General features: G+C 54.5%; 7 protein-coding genes across 7 annotated transcripts; 2 read left to right on the top strand and 5 right to left on the bottom strand.

Annotated features, from left to right (window-relative positions):
* Positions 1-1,678: 1,678 nt before the first annotated feature.
* On the bottom strand, positions 1,679-4,524 carry CCOS01_07029 (uncharacterized protein; the record flags this gene model as incomplete). Its single annotated transcript, XM_060455196.1, has 2 exons — positions 1,679-3,457; positions 3,514-4,524. 2 exons carry the CDS (start codon positions 4,522-4,524, stop codon positions 1,679-1,681), a joined length of 2,790 nt encoding a protein of 929 aa, XP_060314896.1.
* Positions 4,525-4,770: 246 nt separating this feature from the next.
* Positions 4,771-5,295, bottom strand: CCOS01_07028 (uncharacterized protein; the record flags this gene model as incomplete). The annotated part of the gene is made up of 1 exon (XM_060455195.1): positions 4,771-5,295. A coding segment is annotated over one exon (525 nt), but the record flags the coding sequence as incomplete, so codon positions are not given.
* A 2,975-nt stretch (positions 5,296-8,270) lies between these two features.
* Positions 8,271-8,444, top strand: CCOS01_07027 (uncharacterized protein; the record flags this gene model as incomplete). Its single annotated transcript, XM_060455194.1, has 1 exon — positions 8,271-8,444. One exon carries the CDS (start codon positions 8,271-8,273, stop codon positions 8,442-8,444), a length of 174 nt encoding a protein of 57 aa, XP_060314894.1.
* A 2,418-nt stretch (positions 8,445-10,862) lies between these two features.
* Positions 10,863-11,840, bottom strand: CCOS01_07026 (RNA polymerase II subunit A domain phosphatase SSU72; the record flags this gene model as incomplete). Its single annotated transcript, XM_060455193.1, has 2 exons — positions 10,863-11,520; positions 11,677-11,840. 2 exons carry the CDS (start codon positions 11,838-11,840, stop codon positions 10,863-10,865), a joined length of 822 nt encoding a protein of 273 aa, XP_060314893.1.
* Positions 11,841-14,945: 3,105 nt separating this feature from the next.
* Positions 14,946-15,741, bottom strand: CCOS01_07025 (uncharacterized protein; the record flags this gene model as incomplete). The annotated part of the gene is made up of 2 exons (XM_060455192.1): positions 14,946-15,354; positions 15,407-15,741. The coding sequence occupies 2 exons, from the start codon at positions 15,739-15,741 to the stop codon at positions 14,946-14,948; spliced, it is 744 nt and encodes a 247-aa protein (XP_060314892.1).
* A 704-nt stretch (positions 15,742-16,445) lies between these two features.
* CCOS01_07024 (uncharacterized protein) lies at positions 16,446-16,862 on the bottom strand (the record flags this gene model as incomplete). The annotated part of the gene is made up of 1 exon (XM_060455191.1): positions 16,446-16,862. One exon carries the CDS (start codon positions 16,860-16,862, stop codon positions 16,446-16,448), a length of 417 nt encoding a protein of 138 aa, XP_060314891.1.
* An 89-nt stretch (positions 16,863-16,951) lies between these two features.
* CCOS01_07023 (uncharacterized protein) lies at positions 16,952-17,740 on the top strand (the record flags this gene model as incomplete). Its single annotated transcript, XM_060455190.1, has 2 exons — positions 16,952-17,056; positions 17,225-17,740. Coding segments are annotated over 2 exons (621 nt in total), but the record flags the coding sequence as incomplete, so codon positions are not given.
* Positions 17,741-17,764: the final 24 nt, after the last annotated feature.

The following is a 17,764-nucleotide window of genomic DNA, read 5'->3' as shown; positions in this document are numbered from 1 at the left end:
CCGTCGTAAGCCAGCCATGTAAAAGAGGGGGAAACCAGGCCCATTGGCCCGCTGGATCAGGATCGGATTCCTTAATGGGCAGAACGAGTGAAGGACAGGTAAGCTGACACTTGCAGCAGTAGCAGTACGCACGCAACGCGAAGAGGAAAGCAACCAACAGCACAAAGGAAAGCCGGGGTGCTACCCCCGATACAGACGAGCCAAGCCAGACCGAGAGCAGACCCAACCCCCCCTGGCCAGGTCTTACATCCAACCTTGGCGAGATGTCAGCCCTACTAACATCCATCCGCTATATACTAATCGAACGCCATGGTTGGTGATCTTACGATACGGAGTGGCGGCAAGAGGAGAAAGGCTTAAAGCACATGACTGCGGGGCACTCGACATAATCCATGCTCGCACTCGCTCGCAACTTTTCGTAAGTTCTCCGTTCCAGGGGAAGAAAAGAGAACGGTCGTTCAAGCATACCTAGGCAAGCTAGGTAGCTTCTCCCCGGCCCCTCTTTACTTCCTCTCCTCCTCGGATGACTCCCCCCACTTTCAAGGGATGAACCCGGCCGGCGGCTCCAACCAAAACCAACATACCACCCACAGAATTCAGGCCGATCTTCCGCGAACAACAACCCCTTCCGAGACAACAAGCTTCCACATCGGTCAAAACAGAAACCACTGGTGTCGAGATGTTCGGAGAACATAGGGGGGAGTTACCTCTTAAACCTCACCGCAAAATCAGTTTCCAGACTTCTGTACAGTACGAGAAACTCAAAGCATAGCGCCCTCCCCGCACCGGTTCGTCCGCGCCGCCGTCGCACTGGTGTCCGCCACGTGGAGAAGCCCGTTGCTCAGCTTGACGATAGTGGCATCGTAGTGAGTGTCATGTGCCAGACCTATTAACCTTTTTGCTCGTACTCAGAGCCAAAAAACCTCGGGGTCCGCCAAAGACGCCGCACCTTTCACCCATATACTCATACCTACATCCTTCACTAATAGACTACACGTGTATTATAAGATTGGGTTTCATGCCTCGCGAAGGGGCACTTTTAGCATTAGCTATACTTTGAAAGGGGCTATCCTATCTTTGTTCATCGAAAACGTCCTCAACAACCTCTCCCCTCTCGCCCACTATCCTGAATTACATAGCCAGGAGTGTATGTGTTGGGCGAGCAGCAGCCTAGCAGGTCTCCCAAGGACCCTCCTTTTCCGAATTCTTTCTTCGACTTCATTCGCGTGACGTTAAAACAACAGGAAAACCCACCTCCTCCGGTCAAAATCTCCTCGAATTTCCATTCTCTCATGCTTCGCGTGCAAAACTCCTCGAGCAAAATTAAACGCCCCAAGGCTGTAGAGACCGAGCGAGCCCCCATTCTATAAAACCCATGCTTGGGACCAGTAAAAAAGTCCCACAGGTGGGAAGGGTGTATAGTATATACGTCAAGTGACAAAACACGAAAAACAAGTAAGAAAAAAAAGTAGACCTCTTTTTTGTTGTCATCTTCGTCAACGTCCCAAAACTCGCAGAACACATAAATGCAAGCAAAGCCGCCCCGAGGACAGCAGGGGTATCAAAACTCTCTTTCAGTGATGAAGGAGAGGGTTGTGTGGTGTTGTCGTTTCAAGATTATACACATCTTTTGGGGGGGAAAGTTGGATTCGAAACTTTTCTGGGCCTCAAACCGAGTTTAAGAGAAGTCGTCGTCTCCATTGCTGACCATTCGGTCGACGCGCTGGACCAGCTCCTTGGTCTCCCGAGCAATTTCGAAAGCAATGGGAGGTAGGGTCTGCGTCCACATCCTCCACTCGCGATCGTTGCGCCCGGTGGCACCGACATCTTGGCCGCGGTCAATGTCCATACCACGATCGCTGGCTTCCAAAAGGCGGTCCCGGCAAGCGACAAGTCTGGTAATCATGCTGCCATTGCCAGATGCCTCGGTTTCGCCAATGACCTTGTCGACAACCTCTACGATGCCGTTGATCTCGGATGTAATCTGGTTGATGGCGGCATCGCTTCGGATGGAGCCGACCAGGTTCTGGATGTTTTGAACCAAGATCGCGGTCTGGTCCTCGAGATAGATCTTGAGATCTTCAGCCCGATTGTCCTGTTGTCGCATAGCGTTACCGTAGCCATTGGCTGGCCCGTTCTGGTTCATGCCTGCGAACCCACCCATCCCGTTCATACCGTTCATACCATTGGCGCCCCGGGCTTGGTTGTAGGCGTCCGCAGACTGGCGAGGGGAGTTGATGGGGCTGTAAGCGGAGGAGTCCATACTGGTTCGGCCACCGCCAAGCCCACGAAAAGGTGCAGGTGCCTGTCCCAATGGCGGCAAAGACTCCTGGATGATCGACTCCTGTCTCGAGGCCGTTCTAGGGGAGAAGAAACCGGTCGAGTCAACGGGAGTGATTGTGCCGTCATCCTCATCCTCGAGTTCGCCAGCGGGGGTGGATCGAATCTTTGCGACTCGGAGGAGATCGACAATAGCGGCAACCAGGTGAGTGGCGGCGGCGTCGAGGAGGGAAACTGGCGTGATGCCTGCTGATGAGGCAAAGTTCTTGGATGTCGTGATGAGGTGGTTGGCCGTCGAAGAGATCTTGCCCTTGAGCTTGGAACGCTGCTGCGCGAGCTCGTCGTTGGTAGCGACACCCTCGTCGATATCCTTAGTAATTCGGCGAACGCTGACAACGACTTGCTTCATAGCGTCAATGACGGTGTCCGGGTTCTCCGCGCGCGCGCGTTGGAGGAGTTCGTCGATGGCGATCTGGAATTTGGTGACGTGGACATCCTTAACTGCGCCTCCATCCTGTGCAAACCCCTTTTCTCTAATGTACTTTGAGGCATCTTGCTCGACGGTTAGTCCCAGTGAGGAGGCACGCATGCTGCGAAGTTGTGTCTTTGTTCGTGCGTAGCGATTGCGCCAGTCGCGAACCTCTGCTTCCAGCTGCTCGATTGTCTTCTCCAGCTCCTCCTGCTTCTGCCAAGTTGAACCGCTCTGTTGCGAAAGCATCTTCATTTCGCGGAGGAATTCCCGAGCCTCGCGTCGAGCCTCTTCCGTAACCTGTTGCTGCTCCTGTAGAGATTGGCGAAGTTGCTGGTTTTCCATTTGCAGCTCCCTATCTGCATTGCCAGAGTTGGCTGCACCTGCAGCCGCACTAGACAAGCGCAACTCATCCATCTGGTCTCTCAATTGCCGAGATTCGTTAGCGTGTTCGTCCCGCATGCGATCCAGCTCCTGCTTCAACGACGCGTTAAGATCTTGAGCCTCGGCGAGCTTGTTCTCCAGGCCAAGACGCAGGTCGCTAAATTCCTTCTTCTCCATATTCGCGGCTGTTGACCGTGATCTTTCTCCATCCAGAACGCTGTTCAATTCGTCGTCCTTCTTCTTCATGGCATCCTCCATAACGTCAAGCTTTTCCCGCAGATCGCGGACTTGAGTCTGGTATTCGTCCAAAAGCTTCTTGTCGGCCTGTCATAGTTGTTAATGTCTCCACTCGATACGAGAATATTTTGGGTAAAGATCACCTCTGATGCTACCGCGCTCCGCTCCGTGACTTCGCTTCTCTTGCTACGATTAGTCGCGGTTCGTTCGAGGCCGAAAGCTTCCTCGTCTTCGTTCGGGCTGCCATCGTCGTCTTCTTCCACCATTGTACTTTTATTCGGCACGATTGTATTGCTCTGAAATTGTTTTTGCATCGGCCGGTTGTAGTCGCCATTCGGAGGCATACCAGGTGATGGAGGCACTCCGTAAGGGTCGGGCGGTGGTGGTCCCCCTCTCATAGAGCTCGCGTCTGAGGGCCGCCTCATCCGACTTTGACTCCTGGGATAGCCATTCCCGTTGACTGTCGCCTGCGAGCGGACCGATACGGGGCTACCCACTCTAGGGATGTCTCCAGCGGCAAAGCGGGGAAACCTCCTCTCCAGTTCGCAAAAGACGTCAGTTGCAAGATCACGAAAGCGCGGGGGCCCAAGGGATGACAGTTTTTGCCTGGCCTGGTTGCGTTTGGGATGGAAGTTGGATTCGGGCATCAGGTAAGGGGGTGGCCCCTGACCGCCAGGACCCGAAGGTCGGCGACCGAGTGATTGTCTCCGCAAAAGTTCGTCAAAGACATCGGTACTGAGTTCGAGAAACTGGACAGACGATAGGCGCAACAGCTTGTCGCGGGCCTTATTCGGGGGTGTTGGTTTCCCGCCTGAACCGCCATTTAGGTAGTTTTTCAAAGCGACGTAATGCTCGCCCAGTATGCCCTCGGCTTGCTCCTCGCGGATACTTCGTCCGCTCTCGCTCCTCGCATACATATTGGTGCCATTGCTGGATCGGCCGACAGAGGGCGGCGGTGAGGGACCGCCGGCGCTCCGGGGACCGGGGGGGAAATTGCCATTCATGGCTCCGTTGGAGCCTCCTGAATTTGGGGGTGATACGATGTTGCCGCGGTTTTTTGCGTACGGGTCGTCGTTGATGTTCGGGTATTTGCCAACAGACCACTCGCTTCCACCTAGAGAGACAGGTGAGAGAGGCGCATTGCGACCATTCATGGTAGACCTGGGCAAGTTTTGAGGGGGAGTATGTTCGCGCGTAGATGAGCGGCAGGCTGTCGAAAGAACAGAGACGCGGCGCAGCAAACAAAGGGAGTATCGAAATCGAGAAGGAGGCCTAGGTCGAGGTCGAGTTCGAGGGTCGGGTCTTTCAATTCGGTCGGGGATAGTAGCAGCTGAACGGTTTTTCTTCTCCTCCTTCGTACTACACACTCGCCTGACGTGTGGGACAGAATGCTAATCCAATCAGGTATACGCTCGTACCCAAAACCAAGGCGGAAACCCAAAAGCCAACCTAAATACGTATTGTCGCAGAACCTTTCTCTCGCTTTCTTTATTTGGAGTATGCCGGTTAGAGGTTGGGCGGGTGTGCGAACAGGACTGCGTGCGGTTCAGGTTCAGGTTCAAGAGATGGGGTGGTGAATAAAGAAAGTATTGGAGACGGTCGAGGAATGTGTCGCAGGCTGGTAGTGAGATATTGCGGTAGAGGGGTGGGAAAGGAAGAAAGGGGTTCTTGTTTCTTCCAATCCGTTGTCTTTCAAGCGTCAATGTATGGACAGGCGGCGGATGCGACACGGCATGGCAGGGCGGGAGGATGAAATGTCGTGTCAAAGGGGGATATTCTGACGGTGGTGGATGCAGAGAAAAAGCAAATGCCGCAGAAAAGACGTGGGACAAGATGCAAAGGGCGGCTAGGTGCAGTTGCAGTTGCGGTTGCGGTTGCAGCAGAGACAAAGCGCAAGGCGAATTAGAATAAGGTATCGGTAAGGTAGTGTGGGAAGAAAGGTTGAAAGAGCAACTGGCGACCTTGAAAGTAGAGCAGAAACTCGAGAGCAACGCAAAACAGAGCGCATGCAGCAAGGCAAACGACGTACGGATAGAGAAGCAGAACAAGAGCAGAATCCGCGACGGAGGTGGTGAAGCATGAAACGTCGAGGTGACTGGCTGGGATGCCTCGACCAATGGAACCAATCGATGAAGCGGAAGGAGGAGCTGCTGGGGCCCTGCCGCCCTTGGGGTTGGGTGCAAAAAAAGGGGCGTGGATGGGCGAGTCCAGTGGATTTTGGGGGATGCACTGGGGGGAGGGGGGGGGACTTGGGAGGATCTGGGCCACGAACTACGTTGTGTGGTGTACTTTTGTGGTGTGGTTGCTATGGAAAGATACAAGTAGACAAGTAGAGGACCCGCGAGTCGCTTAGGTACCTACCTTACCATAGGTAGCGGGTAGGTAGGAACCTTTAATGGACTGAACGCACTGATAATGGTTGTGGGCAACATTTGCAGTGGTAATGGACTGCTCTGGGCGCTAGAGCTTGTCCTTACCTTAGCGCTGTCCGCTGTTGCTGGAGGGAACCTACCTCAAGTACCTTACTCCGTACTGTAAAAGGGAAGGACTTGCTAGAAGATACAAGTTACAACCACCCAAGTATCTCGAGGAGGAAGAGGGAGGAACGCACGCACGGCAACCTTAGTGGAAGGGGGAAGGGCGCCGCTGCCGGGAAGGGGTAAGGGGGGTGGAGGAGGGGAAATGACGCTGGAGAACACAGCCCGCCGTTGTCATGTCTTGTCCCTCTTGTAGATATGTACCCTTGGGTGCATCAGACACCCCATCATGGCTGGAGAATGCATCGCGTGGTACTTGCGAAATTGCCCATGATGATATTGCGACTCTCCACCGTGGTTGTGCGATGATCAATCTCTTTTGGGTCACCTCCGGGGATCATGTTGGGGGCCACTTGCCCCAATGTCCATGTTCATACTTCATCGCCCACCAGCAATGATGACTTTTTCTGGACGATCCACGCATAATGGTGGTGATAGTACCGAGTTAGGGGCTTTTTTACCGGTAGATGAGTCCGTACGTTATCACACCGTCCAACTATTCGTCCGTGGCCCAAAGCATACGTACAACCACAGCTACTGATGCGATACCTTCGAAATGGCAGCGTCCCAGCGGATGGAGGGAGCCAGCTCAGACCATCCCAAGCACCAAACACTTGTTTCTTCTTCCCCGTTGGAGGGAGAGACAGGAGCTCAAAGTTATCCCCGTTGTCGGGCCTCATCCTCAAAGACCAACCCAAAGACCAACCCAAAGTTGCACAAGTGACTCAAGTCGAGGTTAGATAAGGCAAGTGCCGTTACATGGACGGGCAGCTCCCACAAAGCCAGAGATCGGTCAAAACAAGCTAACCCTGGTGGATACCGGAAGAGAGAAGCCTATCGCCATGGGCTAAAAGTCTCGTCCTACATGTTCATTTCCAGCTTGGAATGCCCGCGCCGCAGGTCCCTCCGAGTCCCCATCCATCCCCGGTCCGGCTGAATCTCTACAAGACTGAACTGGCCTGGTTAACGTTGCTGGCAGATCGGTGTCCGGCCTGATTGGAAAAGGTCTGCAAAGGGGATAAGACACAATGGTCTTTTGCACGAGACAAATTCAAAGACACGGCACGATTCAAGACATACAGATGAATGTGCGGATATTCTACCCTGGACCCTGACTAACAAGGACTAAACGAGAAATATCCGAATGCCTCCTACTGATAATTATAGAGACGCAGAATCCTGATTCCCATCATCAAGATTGCCCCAACCTTGCTGCGCCATCAGCGTCTTGATGGGTAACTTGGTAAGTGGATTTCACTACCACATTACGCGGGTATTGGCAAGCACAGAATCAGGGTCAGGAACGGTTCATCACTGATGATACTTATACCCATTATTACACAGTATTTCGTAGGGAATTACCATACAGACTGGAGAGTAAACTGAGCTTTTGGAGGTAACCACTGCAACTTTGACGTTGTACGTACCGTCCCGGTAGACCGTGAATGATTCGCGGGTTCATCCACAAATCCTACCTAGAACCGCCCATTCGGCAGCGGCAAGGAAGTGCTCCTTTCTCTCTTGCCTGTCACTGGCAATTGCTGTTATTGCCGAAAAACAGTCTGCAGTCCATGGCTCCTCCCACGTCTCTCAGCTGAAAGATACATTGAATACTGCATTGAGAGACATGTACCTCAAATGACCCTATCCTCTTCTACCTACCTACATCATCATCATTATCACATTGATTCCGTCAATCCATCGGCACATCCATCCCGTCCGCCTCACGTCGACATCCTCCTTCTCTTTGTTGCGGATAATGGACTTTCAGGAACCGGCCCTCATTCATGCAACCCTGCAGGCCCAGATCTCCAGGGCCAATGCAGCCTCCATCACCCCTGAGCAAGTGTTCTACCCATGCCGTGATGGCGCGGCCTTTCCACTACCCATTGGTTCATCACACCTGGCGCGCGCTAGCAGCAAAATTCAAAGGTGGATTTGCTCCAGGGCCCGGCCTGTCACTCGACGGTGGCAGTGTCTGTGGGAAATGGGATAAGAATTGGAGACCACGACAAGGGCCTCACTGAGCTTTGGGCATGGGCATATCCGGACAAGAGACGTGCCTTGCGGCTTGACCTCCCTTCCTTCCCCTTCCCCTGCCCTTACTGACATGGATAGATTTTAAGCATGGTGGAGATGCGATTTGCTTGCATCCTTGCACAAGGGGGTGCCGGGTCCAGCTCGACAGTCGCCTACCTTTTCGAGACGAGTCCTTTCTAAGCCGCGGGATGCTGGCACGCTGGCTGGCGAGCGCGGCAGGACGAGGCATTAGCTTTGCCTCTGCAGCCCCTTGACGAGCTGTCACCGTTGCTTGTCGTCCGTCTCTGCCCTTCAGATTCCGCCCTACGCTGTTATCCGTACGCATGCGGACGTCTCTGACAACCCCAGACTCTTGGCTCAGCCTTTACCAGCTTCTGTGGCCAGACAATCGGGAGACTCTGAGGCAAGCAAGTTGCAAAGCCATGAATCACAACGGAAGAATGCATGTTCAGGAACAGTTCCATCGCGACAACATGCCGTTGCTTGGTGCTCGCTGATGAGCGCTCTCCCATACTTCCAGAACGGGATGTGCCTTGTACGCGTCCCGTTCAGCCGCCGCTACCTCTCTCCCCATACCTGGTTCTTCTGCCCGGACAACCGGTGCGTAAACCTCGCCGGCCCCCATGCAACGTTTTATTGCGCCTAAGATTACATCTCATCTTGCCCGCCCTGCACTTCCTACTTTGGTTCGACAAACACTCTGCTCACCAGAGTCTCGACCGGTCCAGTTCTCTTGGAATCGCAAAGAGGGATCCATTCCTCTACTCTATAGATCCAGATCCCCAATCTGGCACCCATCTCGAAGGCGTCTGCCTCCACTCTTAGGCCAGCTGCCCAGCACCGTTACCGCGCCGCGATCATCCTGCCATCAGTGCTTTCCAGCGCACGCGTGCTCACGGCGACATTTGAATACACACCCTAATTCGGTACCGGTAGCATCTTGTGCTCACTCTCCCGAGCCAGGCGCTCCGGGGTGGGAGAGACCCGGCCACGAGGTGAGGCTCAAAGAGGGACATGTGACATTGCAAGGTACCTTCAGACCGCATAAACCCCTCCCGTTGCCCGACCCGACCACCCTGAGGGCCTGAGACGGGAATGAAGCTTGGCCATGCCATCGCACATTCGACGGGCTGAGATGGCCTCGCCGGGTGTTCGCTGAGTTACACGAGGATTCGCGGATACGATCTTTACGGTACGCGGGCTCGCGTACGCGACCCCCACCGCTCCAAGACTTCCTAGCCCTGGGCTGTCCGGTTCATCCGCCTGCAATCTACGGGTACAGGCTTTGCCAGTTCCCCAGCACGACGAGGCCTGGACAGCCTTCTTGGAGATTGGAATCTGGTGACACCGGAGAACAAATTCTGTTTGGGGCACAGAGTTATCCTAGTTATGACAATGCCATTGTGCGCGCAACTCAGTGCGCCGCGGCGACAGTCAACTGCTGCCGTCTAGCCGGAGGATATTCCGATTACTGTTCTACGCGCAGTGACGCAAGCTGATGAGAAGGTCACTAAAGTCCGGTTCATCACTGAGCGTTAGCAATAGTGCAGCGTATTATTGCCAGGAGGCCACCCCGAAAAGCTTCTAGAAGGCCGTGGGTTCAACGCAACCTCACGGTCCGTGGCATGATGGTCTATTGAATCACACAGATCTCCCGGGCCACCACATATCCCGAACACACACTAACTACGGGATAGTCAAGCCCCCCAGAGTTGGAAGGGCTGCAGGGCCGCCGTTGGAACTTGAAGATATGGGAGGGATCGAGCCCCGGTCACGTTCCAGCGAAAGCACACACACACACACACACACACACACACCCACACCACCATGACGGGTCAACTCGAAGCTTCGTGAAACTTGCCTCGACTAAGGCTAGCTCCGAAACGCGGCATCGATAGCTTAAAGGGACACCAACGACGGTCCAACGGTAACGGCATGCGGGCGTTTGATTGAACTCTCGCGCTTTTGGGGCTCCCAGTCGTAGTCTGCAGGTCCTCTGCGCGACTGTTGGCACAATAAAAGGCAAAGGCAAGTTCGGCACAGCTTATTCGCTCCATAATCAGGATTCAGGGATCGTTTTGCTTGTCTTTGGGGAAGTGTTGTCATTCATTCGTAGTTTGTCTGTGTGTTGAGGGTATCTTATCCCGAACCTGAAGCTCCCTTCCCGGCTGGAGATTCTCCAGTCTCCCTTTCTCATGATTCGCACCTTTGACACGGCCAAGTGAGTTTGCCCGGCTTAAACTTCGCTAGCGGAGCCGCATCTTCCAAGATTCTCTCGCCGCCTCTGTTCTTCGAGCTCGGCTATGGCTTCCGTTCCACGTCGTAACGCGAGAACGATATGCTCAGTTCCCACGTCTAACTCGTCAATGACTGCCATATACCTTGTTCGTCTGATGGGGGTATTGGCATGTCAGGTCTAGTTTATATATAGAATCGCAAGCTCCATTTCCCTTTATCCCGAGCTGCTTCCCATTTTGGAGCTCAAGTGCCCAGGGCTCGCATGGTACATCCTTTTGCCGTGTGATGAAGAGGCCGCCTGGGAAACCGTGTCGATCGATACCGAAGAGCCGCAACCGCAAGCTTCTCGCGTGCATTAAACCATGACTTTCCGGAGATCTCGTCTGTGCGTCGGGATCGGGATCGTGATCTTGATGGGCGTAGCCGCACCCGCTCTCATATAGAATCCCGGTGGCGTGCGGTAAGTGTTCCCGAGCCTCCGTACGCCTTCCGTACCGGACAAACAATGTTTGTAGGTACTGTAGATACTCTAGCGTCTCCTTCAATCTGCACTTTGCCATCTTGAGTTGTTGAGTCGGGAGCTTCTCGTCACTGTAGGACGCATCTTGGTCCCGCGGCTCTCAAGCGGAGAGGGAAACGCGCGCCACCGAAAGGTTCCACCCTTTTCCAGCCAACTCTCAAAACCAAGCAAGAGTCCATACAGCGGGCAAGTGAGGCCACCGATCCTGCCACGCAGCCAAGATATCCGGGACCCTCTCATCAAAGCTCGCCCTGCCCGCCGCGCTCCCGCCATCAAACGCCGCCGCCCCGACAGCCTCGCGCTCCTCGGTCGCCGCGGCATTCAACGCGTTCGCCAGATCCAGAATCGCGCGCCCGCCGACGCTGGCCTCCTCGTGGTTATCCTTGATATCGACATTGATCACGTGGACGGGCCTGTTCAGCGGGCTCCCGCGGTTCATGAGGTCGTCGATCACGGCGTCCCAGCAGCGCTCCTCGCAGGTGATGACGACGTCGACGACGCCGCCCTCGACGCCGACGCTGCCGCGGTCTTCGGCGTGGGTGAGGCGCGGCATGCCGACCTGCCAGTCCTGCCAGCGTTCGGGCCCCCACTTGACGTGGCGGTTGCGGTCGACCATGTTGAGGACGCCGTTCGCGCGGTAGAGGCGCGTGTCTTTGGACTCGAGCTCTTTGAAGATGGAGTCGTACGAGGTCTTGTTGAATTGGTAGACGTTTGGCTGGGTTATCGAGGGGCCGGGGAGGCGGACGAGGGAGCCTGTGCCGAAGGAGATTACGGGGTAGTTTGCTTGGGCGAGGCGGAGGTGGGAGACCATTGATCTGTTTGATAGAGGGGTGGTCAGTATGTGTTTTCCTCGACTTTGGGCCATGGACACGATGCGAGGATGCGGGCAGTTCCGTAATGACGTTAAAGAGAAGCTCGAATATGCTCTCGCGTGATCAACAATCGGGCCAGGGGACTCGATTGTATCGTACCTATTTTGGTTACTCGCGCACACCGTACAGAACTTGAGCTTGAAGTCGCTTGAAGAAGAAGCAGCAGCAGCCGCAGCATCGCCGCCATTCGCAGGAGGTACCGTCGAGTTCGCTCCAGCATTTGCGGCTGCTGCGGCGCCGGTGGTGCCATTCGCGACCTCCATGACTTTCGTGGTGATCGATGGGTTTTTGTTTGTGTATGGGTTACTGCGTATGTATGCCGACAGAAAGTGACGATGTTGGGTGGGGCGGGACAAGCAAGCTCGCCAGGTACGGCACGGAGTATAGGTATGTATGGAAGCACGGCGCGGGAGCTCCACGAAGGTAGGAAGTGGATATCAATGGGCGCGCGCGACAGGAAGCAGTCAAAATGGATGGATGATTATGGGAAAAACGTGGGGCCGTCAAGAAGGTCACCAATGGCGGGAACAGGCAGAATAATGTTTAGGTCAGCAAGAGAAAGAAAAATAAAAATCAGCGGGTCGGTTACAGAGAGGGAGGGAAAAGTCGAATCGCCGGTGGTCGTCGCTTCCAGTCGTAGAGGTCGTAGCGAAGAAATCTGATCTGTGTCTCCGAATTAGCCAAATATTCAGGAGACCATGTTTTTAGATGCTCGTAGGCATTAAAGAGGTTTGAGCGCGATTTTTCAGACAAAGCGTATAAGGTAATAAAGTGTCTCAACATGGGGAATTTAGACAGCTCCAATAAAAAGAATCTCATCATGGAAAAGCTCGAAAGAGGACGACCAGTGTTTTCTCTGGCTCGTCGCGAGTCTGTTTTTGTTTCTTACCTTTTGGGGGTGACTTGATCTGCTTCGATCAATGTGCTTCTCTGTGTTCCAACTGTGCCTTCCTGAGAAAGTGTTCGGGAGTGTTGACAGAGTTCTATCTAATCCTCCAGCGATGTCCTGTTGGAAAGCTCCGAGTTCGACGCTGAAATTTGTTGACGGTTGCAAAGATGGAAGAGCCTCAATGACGTTCTTTTTGAGTGAAGAATTGGATAGCTCGCTTTCGGCTGAATGTCGGGCCTTGAAAGCACCCCAGGGCAGGGCGTGACGAGGGCGCCATCGGATTTATGGCCTCAGGCCTTAGGTTCGCGAACCTGACAATGGCACCTTTTGCCTGAGGCTCACTTGGTTCCGTACACTCACAGCCAAAATGACCCATCTCACGTGGCTGTTTGCGATAAACCAACATAATTGGCTCTTAGGCGCTCACATACTCTGAAACAGACGACACCTTGGAGGGCACCAATCAAGACAACTCTAACATTCCCAATTGCAGCTGCCGTGCACGGCGTACATTGTCCAGAAATAGAACAGCCAATGAGTACAGAGACATCTGATGGCGTGGGACGCTCAGCCAGAGAGGAACCAGCCTCCAAAGACTCTGAGAACGGCATTAATTCGAGCCAACTGCTGGTTCTCGAACGGACGAACAAATGTCATATGTGCACATAGTTGAAAGTCGTTGCCAGTATTTGGGTACAGCGATCGTGTGCGAGATGGGGGCCCTTGACCGTTTCGTCCAGTCCTTGAAGGATCCATGGGCTAGGCCTTCTCCCGGGGGATTGCAGTCGGCCCATCAACTATGTGTTGCGGCGCTACTCCGTACCCCTGGGAGGGCTGCCGTAGGGAAGCAGTAGAACTGGATCTGATCATCGGAGGAATATCTGTCTCTCGGGGTTGGCGGGTGGCCTGTGATTCCGTCCGTTCTGAATGTTTTGCTGCGCCCAGCCCAATGCAGCGCTCGCAACTTCCCGCTTCGCCCTAGGCCCAGTCGGGCTGTGCATTATTACTTACGGATACCTTATTCCACTGCAGGGTCGCTTGCGTAGCCTGAGGTGCTGGTTGGTCTCTAGATGTAGGTACCTATGCGTTGACGTACGGTGTCGATGAACCAAGCCCGCCGGCAGGCCGTCCAACAGCAGTTGTTGGCGGCACTCCGACAAAGGACGGGATTCGCTGGCGAATGCAGGCGACGACTGCTTACTGCCTTACACTTTTCCCGCCCTTCTCTGACCACGACAGTTCCATTGTGCTATTGGCAGTGTCGATGACCGCTGTTTCACACGTGGCCGCTGGCAGCGCAAGATGCAGCCGCTGCAAGTTGCAACAAAGTCGTGTCGGGATGTATCCTGCACGGGAGCCCGCCGATCAGCGCTCGAGTTTCGCAACCTCGCCCTATCCGTAGGCCCGTAGGGGCATTCTCATCCACCCTGGTGACTGAAGTCGATACCGCAATTTCGACTGAAGCCCATCCGTCGGCTTGTGGGTTGCCCCACGGTTGGCACTGATGATCGGGAGATGCAGCTAACGAGATAGCGCATGGCTAAGCACAAGATGGCTGTTTGTGCTTCAGGCTGTCCGTTCACTGGAGATTTCCCAGATCTAGCACCCGGCACCATCGTATAGAGGTTTTGAGCATTAAAGTCCAAGTTAGCGAACGCGAAGGAGAAGAGCGTGACGCGGTGCTGGTTATCAATCTTGTGTTGACGTTCTCTGCCCTAGCTAGGTCTGTTCGCGACTTCGCTCAACAATCATGGGATGAGAGAGCGATCAACCCACTCTCAGTCAGTCCAGGCCCCCAGCAGGTGTACTCAAAGATTCCCGCTGTTACGGTTCGGACTAAAAAGCGAGACTCATGTCAGTGGACGACCGCTTCTGGATACTTTGTGATTTGCGCCGGGGACGTCCTCGCTAATCAGCTGTGGGCCGGGCTGCTGTCTGACCTTGGTGCGACCTGAACAGGAATCTACGCCGGCCTATGCTGGAGCACCCAATATTGGTTTCCTTGATGACAGCCCGGCCAAAGACCAAGAATAGCATCTGGCACCGCTTTTGCCTTGTTTGAAGCCTTCTTCCTTCTGTATCTGGTGAAGATTCTAGGCCGTTGCCACGGAGAAAGAGTGGGCGAAAATCAGAGTGTCTAGAAAGAGGATTCCAATTTACATGCCCCCAGCATTCGCCCTTCAGACAAAACGGACGACCCCCTGTTTGCTGCCTGCTCGTCCGTTCCGTGTAGGCCGGAATACACGGTGGGTACCATGGGTAAGTCGGGCCGGAGGTGGTAGCAGTTCTTTGCCCAGATTCTTGCTGGACAAGACCGGAGATCACGGGCGGCTCTGGGAGAATAAAGTTTGAGCTGAAAACGAGACTTCCTAAGGGGAAGTAGGCATCCTATAGTCCATACCCAAGGTGCGGACGGACGGCCATCATAGTGTCAGGTTTGCCTAATGAAGGGTGTGAGACTGAACAACGGACGGTCGAGTCAATTGGGTATTTGCGGGCGGAACATGAAGCAGAGCGAAGCAGCGGCACACGGCCACGCGGGGAAGAGGTCTGCTTCAGCGTCCCGTCCTTGGTGTGCGCGTCCACCGGTACAGTCAGGCTCTTCAGGTTGTAACCGCACCGGCGGCGAACGCGTAGGCACAGTCATCGACAGGGAAGACGATGTGAGGCTTCCGAAGGGATCCCCTTGAGATGATGGCACCGTTGTGGGAAAAAGGGGTGGGGGAAAGAACTGTGAAGTGCGTAATGAGTATCTGCTTCGTCGCTCCCTGATATTAGGGCCGTTGGAAGCTAGAGCACGACGGGTATATCGAAGCCACCCCGACTGCAAGACAGATGCGGATAACTGCGGGAAGATGAGAACCCGTCTGTGGGCTGGAGCAACGACACTGCAAGCAGAGATGAGCAGCAGTCAAGTGAGGAACATGAGGCAGTACACACCAAGGTAGGTAACTACCTCGCCTGCAGTCCCACTGACAGCTCAATGTACCTTGAGTTCTGCGCGGCGGAGGAGGGCGTATTCGTACACAGGCGGGGGACATCAAGCCCCCGTGCCCTGCCCGCGCAGGCGAACAACTGAGAGCGCTTGTGTAGACGACAGAGGAGAGAGAGAGGAGCAGTGGCAGACGTACTTGAGATTTGAGGTTGCCCTGGGGCGTGTTGAAGTTGGTGGTCTTGGCGTTACCATGTTGAACCGGACGGACCCCTGCAAAGCAGCTGCACAGCATCTGGAGACATGGAGCTGTTACTGTTTTTCTGACAAGTCTCCAGAACATGATATCCACGAGGGCGTGTAGGACGACGGAGGATGTGCCTTTCTAGTTCAGATCTGACGTTGGCAACCGCAGTGTGCTGCATATATACGAAATGTGACTTGTAGGGTGGTAGGTATCCGCAATAGAGAAGAAAGGAGGCAAAGAGCATCCCTTCCACACCGGATACGGGTAGAGATCCAGCCAGTTGACGCCGGCCGATTGCAGAGGATGGGAAAGAGACACCGATTGTTGGCGCTGACTCGATTTGGAGCCGAGTTGGGGCTTCTCTCATTATGGCACTGGCATCTGCTGGCTGCTGTGTTCGAGTTTCTTTGAGAGTTCGCCGCCATAATTAATATCGATCCGGATTCAGCCCCCCGCTCTCTCCCACTCTCGCATCTGGGCTAGGTATGCCTTCCAATGCCTGACGCACTCCTGGATCCTGCGCTGTCGTTGCTCTTGTTCCCGCCTGCTGCTGTCAATCGTTTATTGCTGTAGCCTTTCCTTCCACTACCTATTTGATCTTACTAGAAGAAAGTCATCAGCCTCTTCCTCTCTCTTAGGGTTCTCCCAAGAGTCCTAATCCATACTCCCCTCTCCTTCTCCTTCTCTACCGCTCTCGGCCTCTTACTCACGCCCGTTTGTTGTGCTGGCCTTTGTCTCCTCCCCTCCCATCAATTCCCCCCTCCTTCTCTGCCCCCCCCTCTCTACCTTAGGTATTCACATCAACCACCCCTCACCCCCCTTCCCGCCAGGTCCAACTGCACACAGCCAGTAGGATCACTGCGCGACGCGCTTAGAAGCAGCAAGGTGCAGTCCCAGTGCGTTGGAGGTTGATGGTCAATGGTCGATGCCCACTGTCTGTTCTTCGTCCCTCGCTCTCCAAGACCGAAACTCAAAAAGTAGCTGGAGTTAGTGGAAGGGGTAAGTGGTCCGCTCACAGGTCCTGATGCCAACGTTGGAAAAAAAGACTCTGGTGTTGCTTGGGCTTGGCCGTACTCCGTACTCCCCATAAGGTGCTCGCTCACTGACCCAGTTGGTCCTACCAGAAGAAACCCTACGAAAACCAAGTATCCATCCACAGCTGTGGTACTTGGAGATCGTGTCATTGCTCGACGGCCACTAGAGGTAGTTGGGTACATATCTCCGTACCTCGAGGTACCACGGGAATTAGTCGCACCTTCAGTCCAGCGTGGGTCAGCCCAGAGTCCAGAATCCAGAAGTCCAAGAGTCCAGTCAAATCTGTGCTCACTGCTGCATCGTCTGGTGCGAGCAAAGGACGCAAAGGCACGGCCACTTCTACCTGAGCTCTCTGCTCTCTCTGCTCTCTCTCTCTGGATGCGTCGTGGGCTCTGTTGTCTGTTGTCTGCTGACTGAGGAGGTGTTTGCTTGTTGTCTGCATCATTGTAGGTACCTTCCCTGTTGCCTACTACCAGACGACGGGACTTTCTTTTCGAGTACCTTTACCTCGTGCACCATATCGCAATATACCTCTTATTTTTATTTTTCTCTCCCCTACTGCTGGCACCTCACCTCGCAAACCCACCACCACCACCACCTAACCTGCGCGGCACCAGCAAAGAAGCGACGGGGACACTCTCTTTCTTCGCAGCGCAGCGGCTGCCCAGCACCAAAGAAGCAGAGCAGCCAGAACGGCGCCAGCGACCTGAACCCAAACGAACTATTCCCAACCTCACCTTCCCTCCTCTTCCTCCTCTTCCCATCTTCTCCTCTTCCCACCGTTTCTTCTCTTCCTCCCCATCGCTCTCCGCATCCTGTGCTCTTCTTTCTTCCATCTTCATTATTGTCCTGCCTACCCCCGAGCGACCCCGCGAGCCGATCTCATCGCTCGTCCGCTCCCGGCTTTAAGTTCTCAACGCTCCTTACTCGATTTCCAACCCTCAGCGTCGCGTGCGACGACTTTCGTTTTGCGACACCTTGCGAGCAAGCCCGCTTGCTGTTGCTCCGCCTTCTTTTCAAACCCCAACTCTGTTCGTCTTCGCCTTGCTCGGAACTGTGATCCTCGCAGTCTGCCCGCCCGCCC

This window comes from Colletotrichum costaricense, assembly GCF_030867565.1.
Source record: "Colletotrichum costaricense strain IMI 309622 chromosome Unknown Scaffold_6.1, whole genome shotgun sequence".
Classification (NCBI taxonomy): domain Eukaryota; kingdom Fungi; phylum Ascomycota; class Sordariomycetes; order Glomerellales; family Glomerellaceae; genus Colletotrichum; species Colletotrichum costaricense.
Note: the sequence above shows the minus strand (reverse complement) of the source record. Positions and strands in the feature narration are given on the sequence as shown.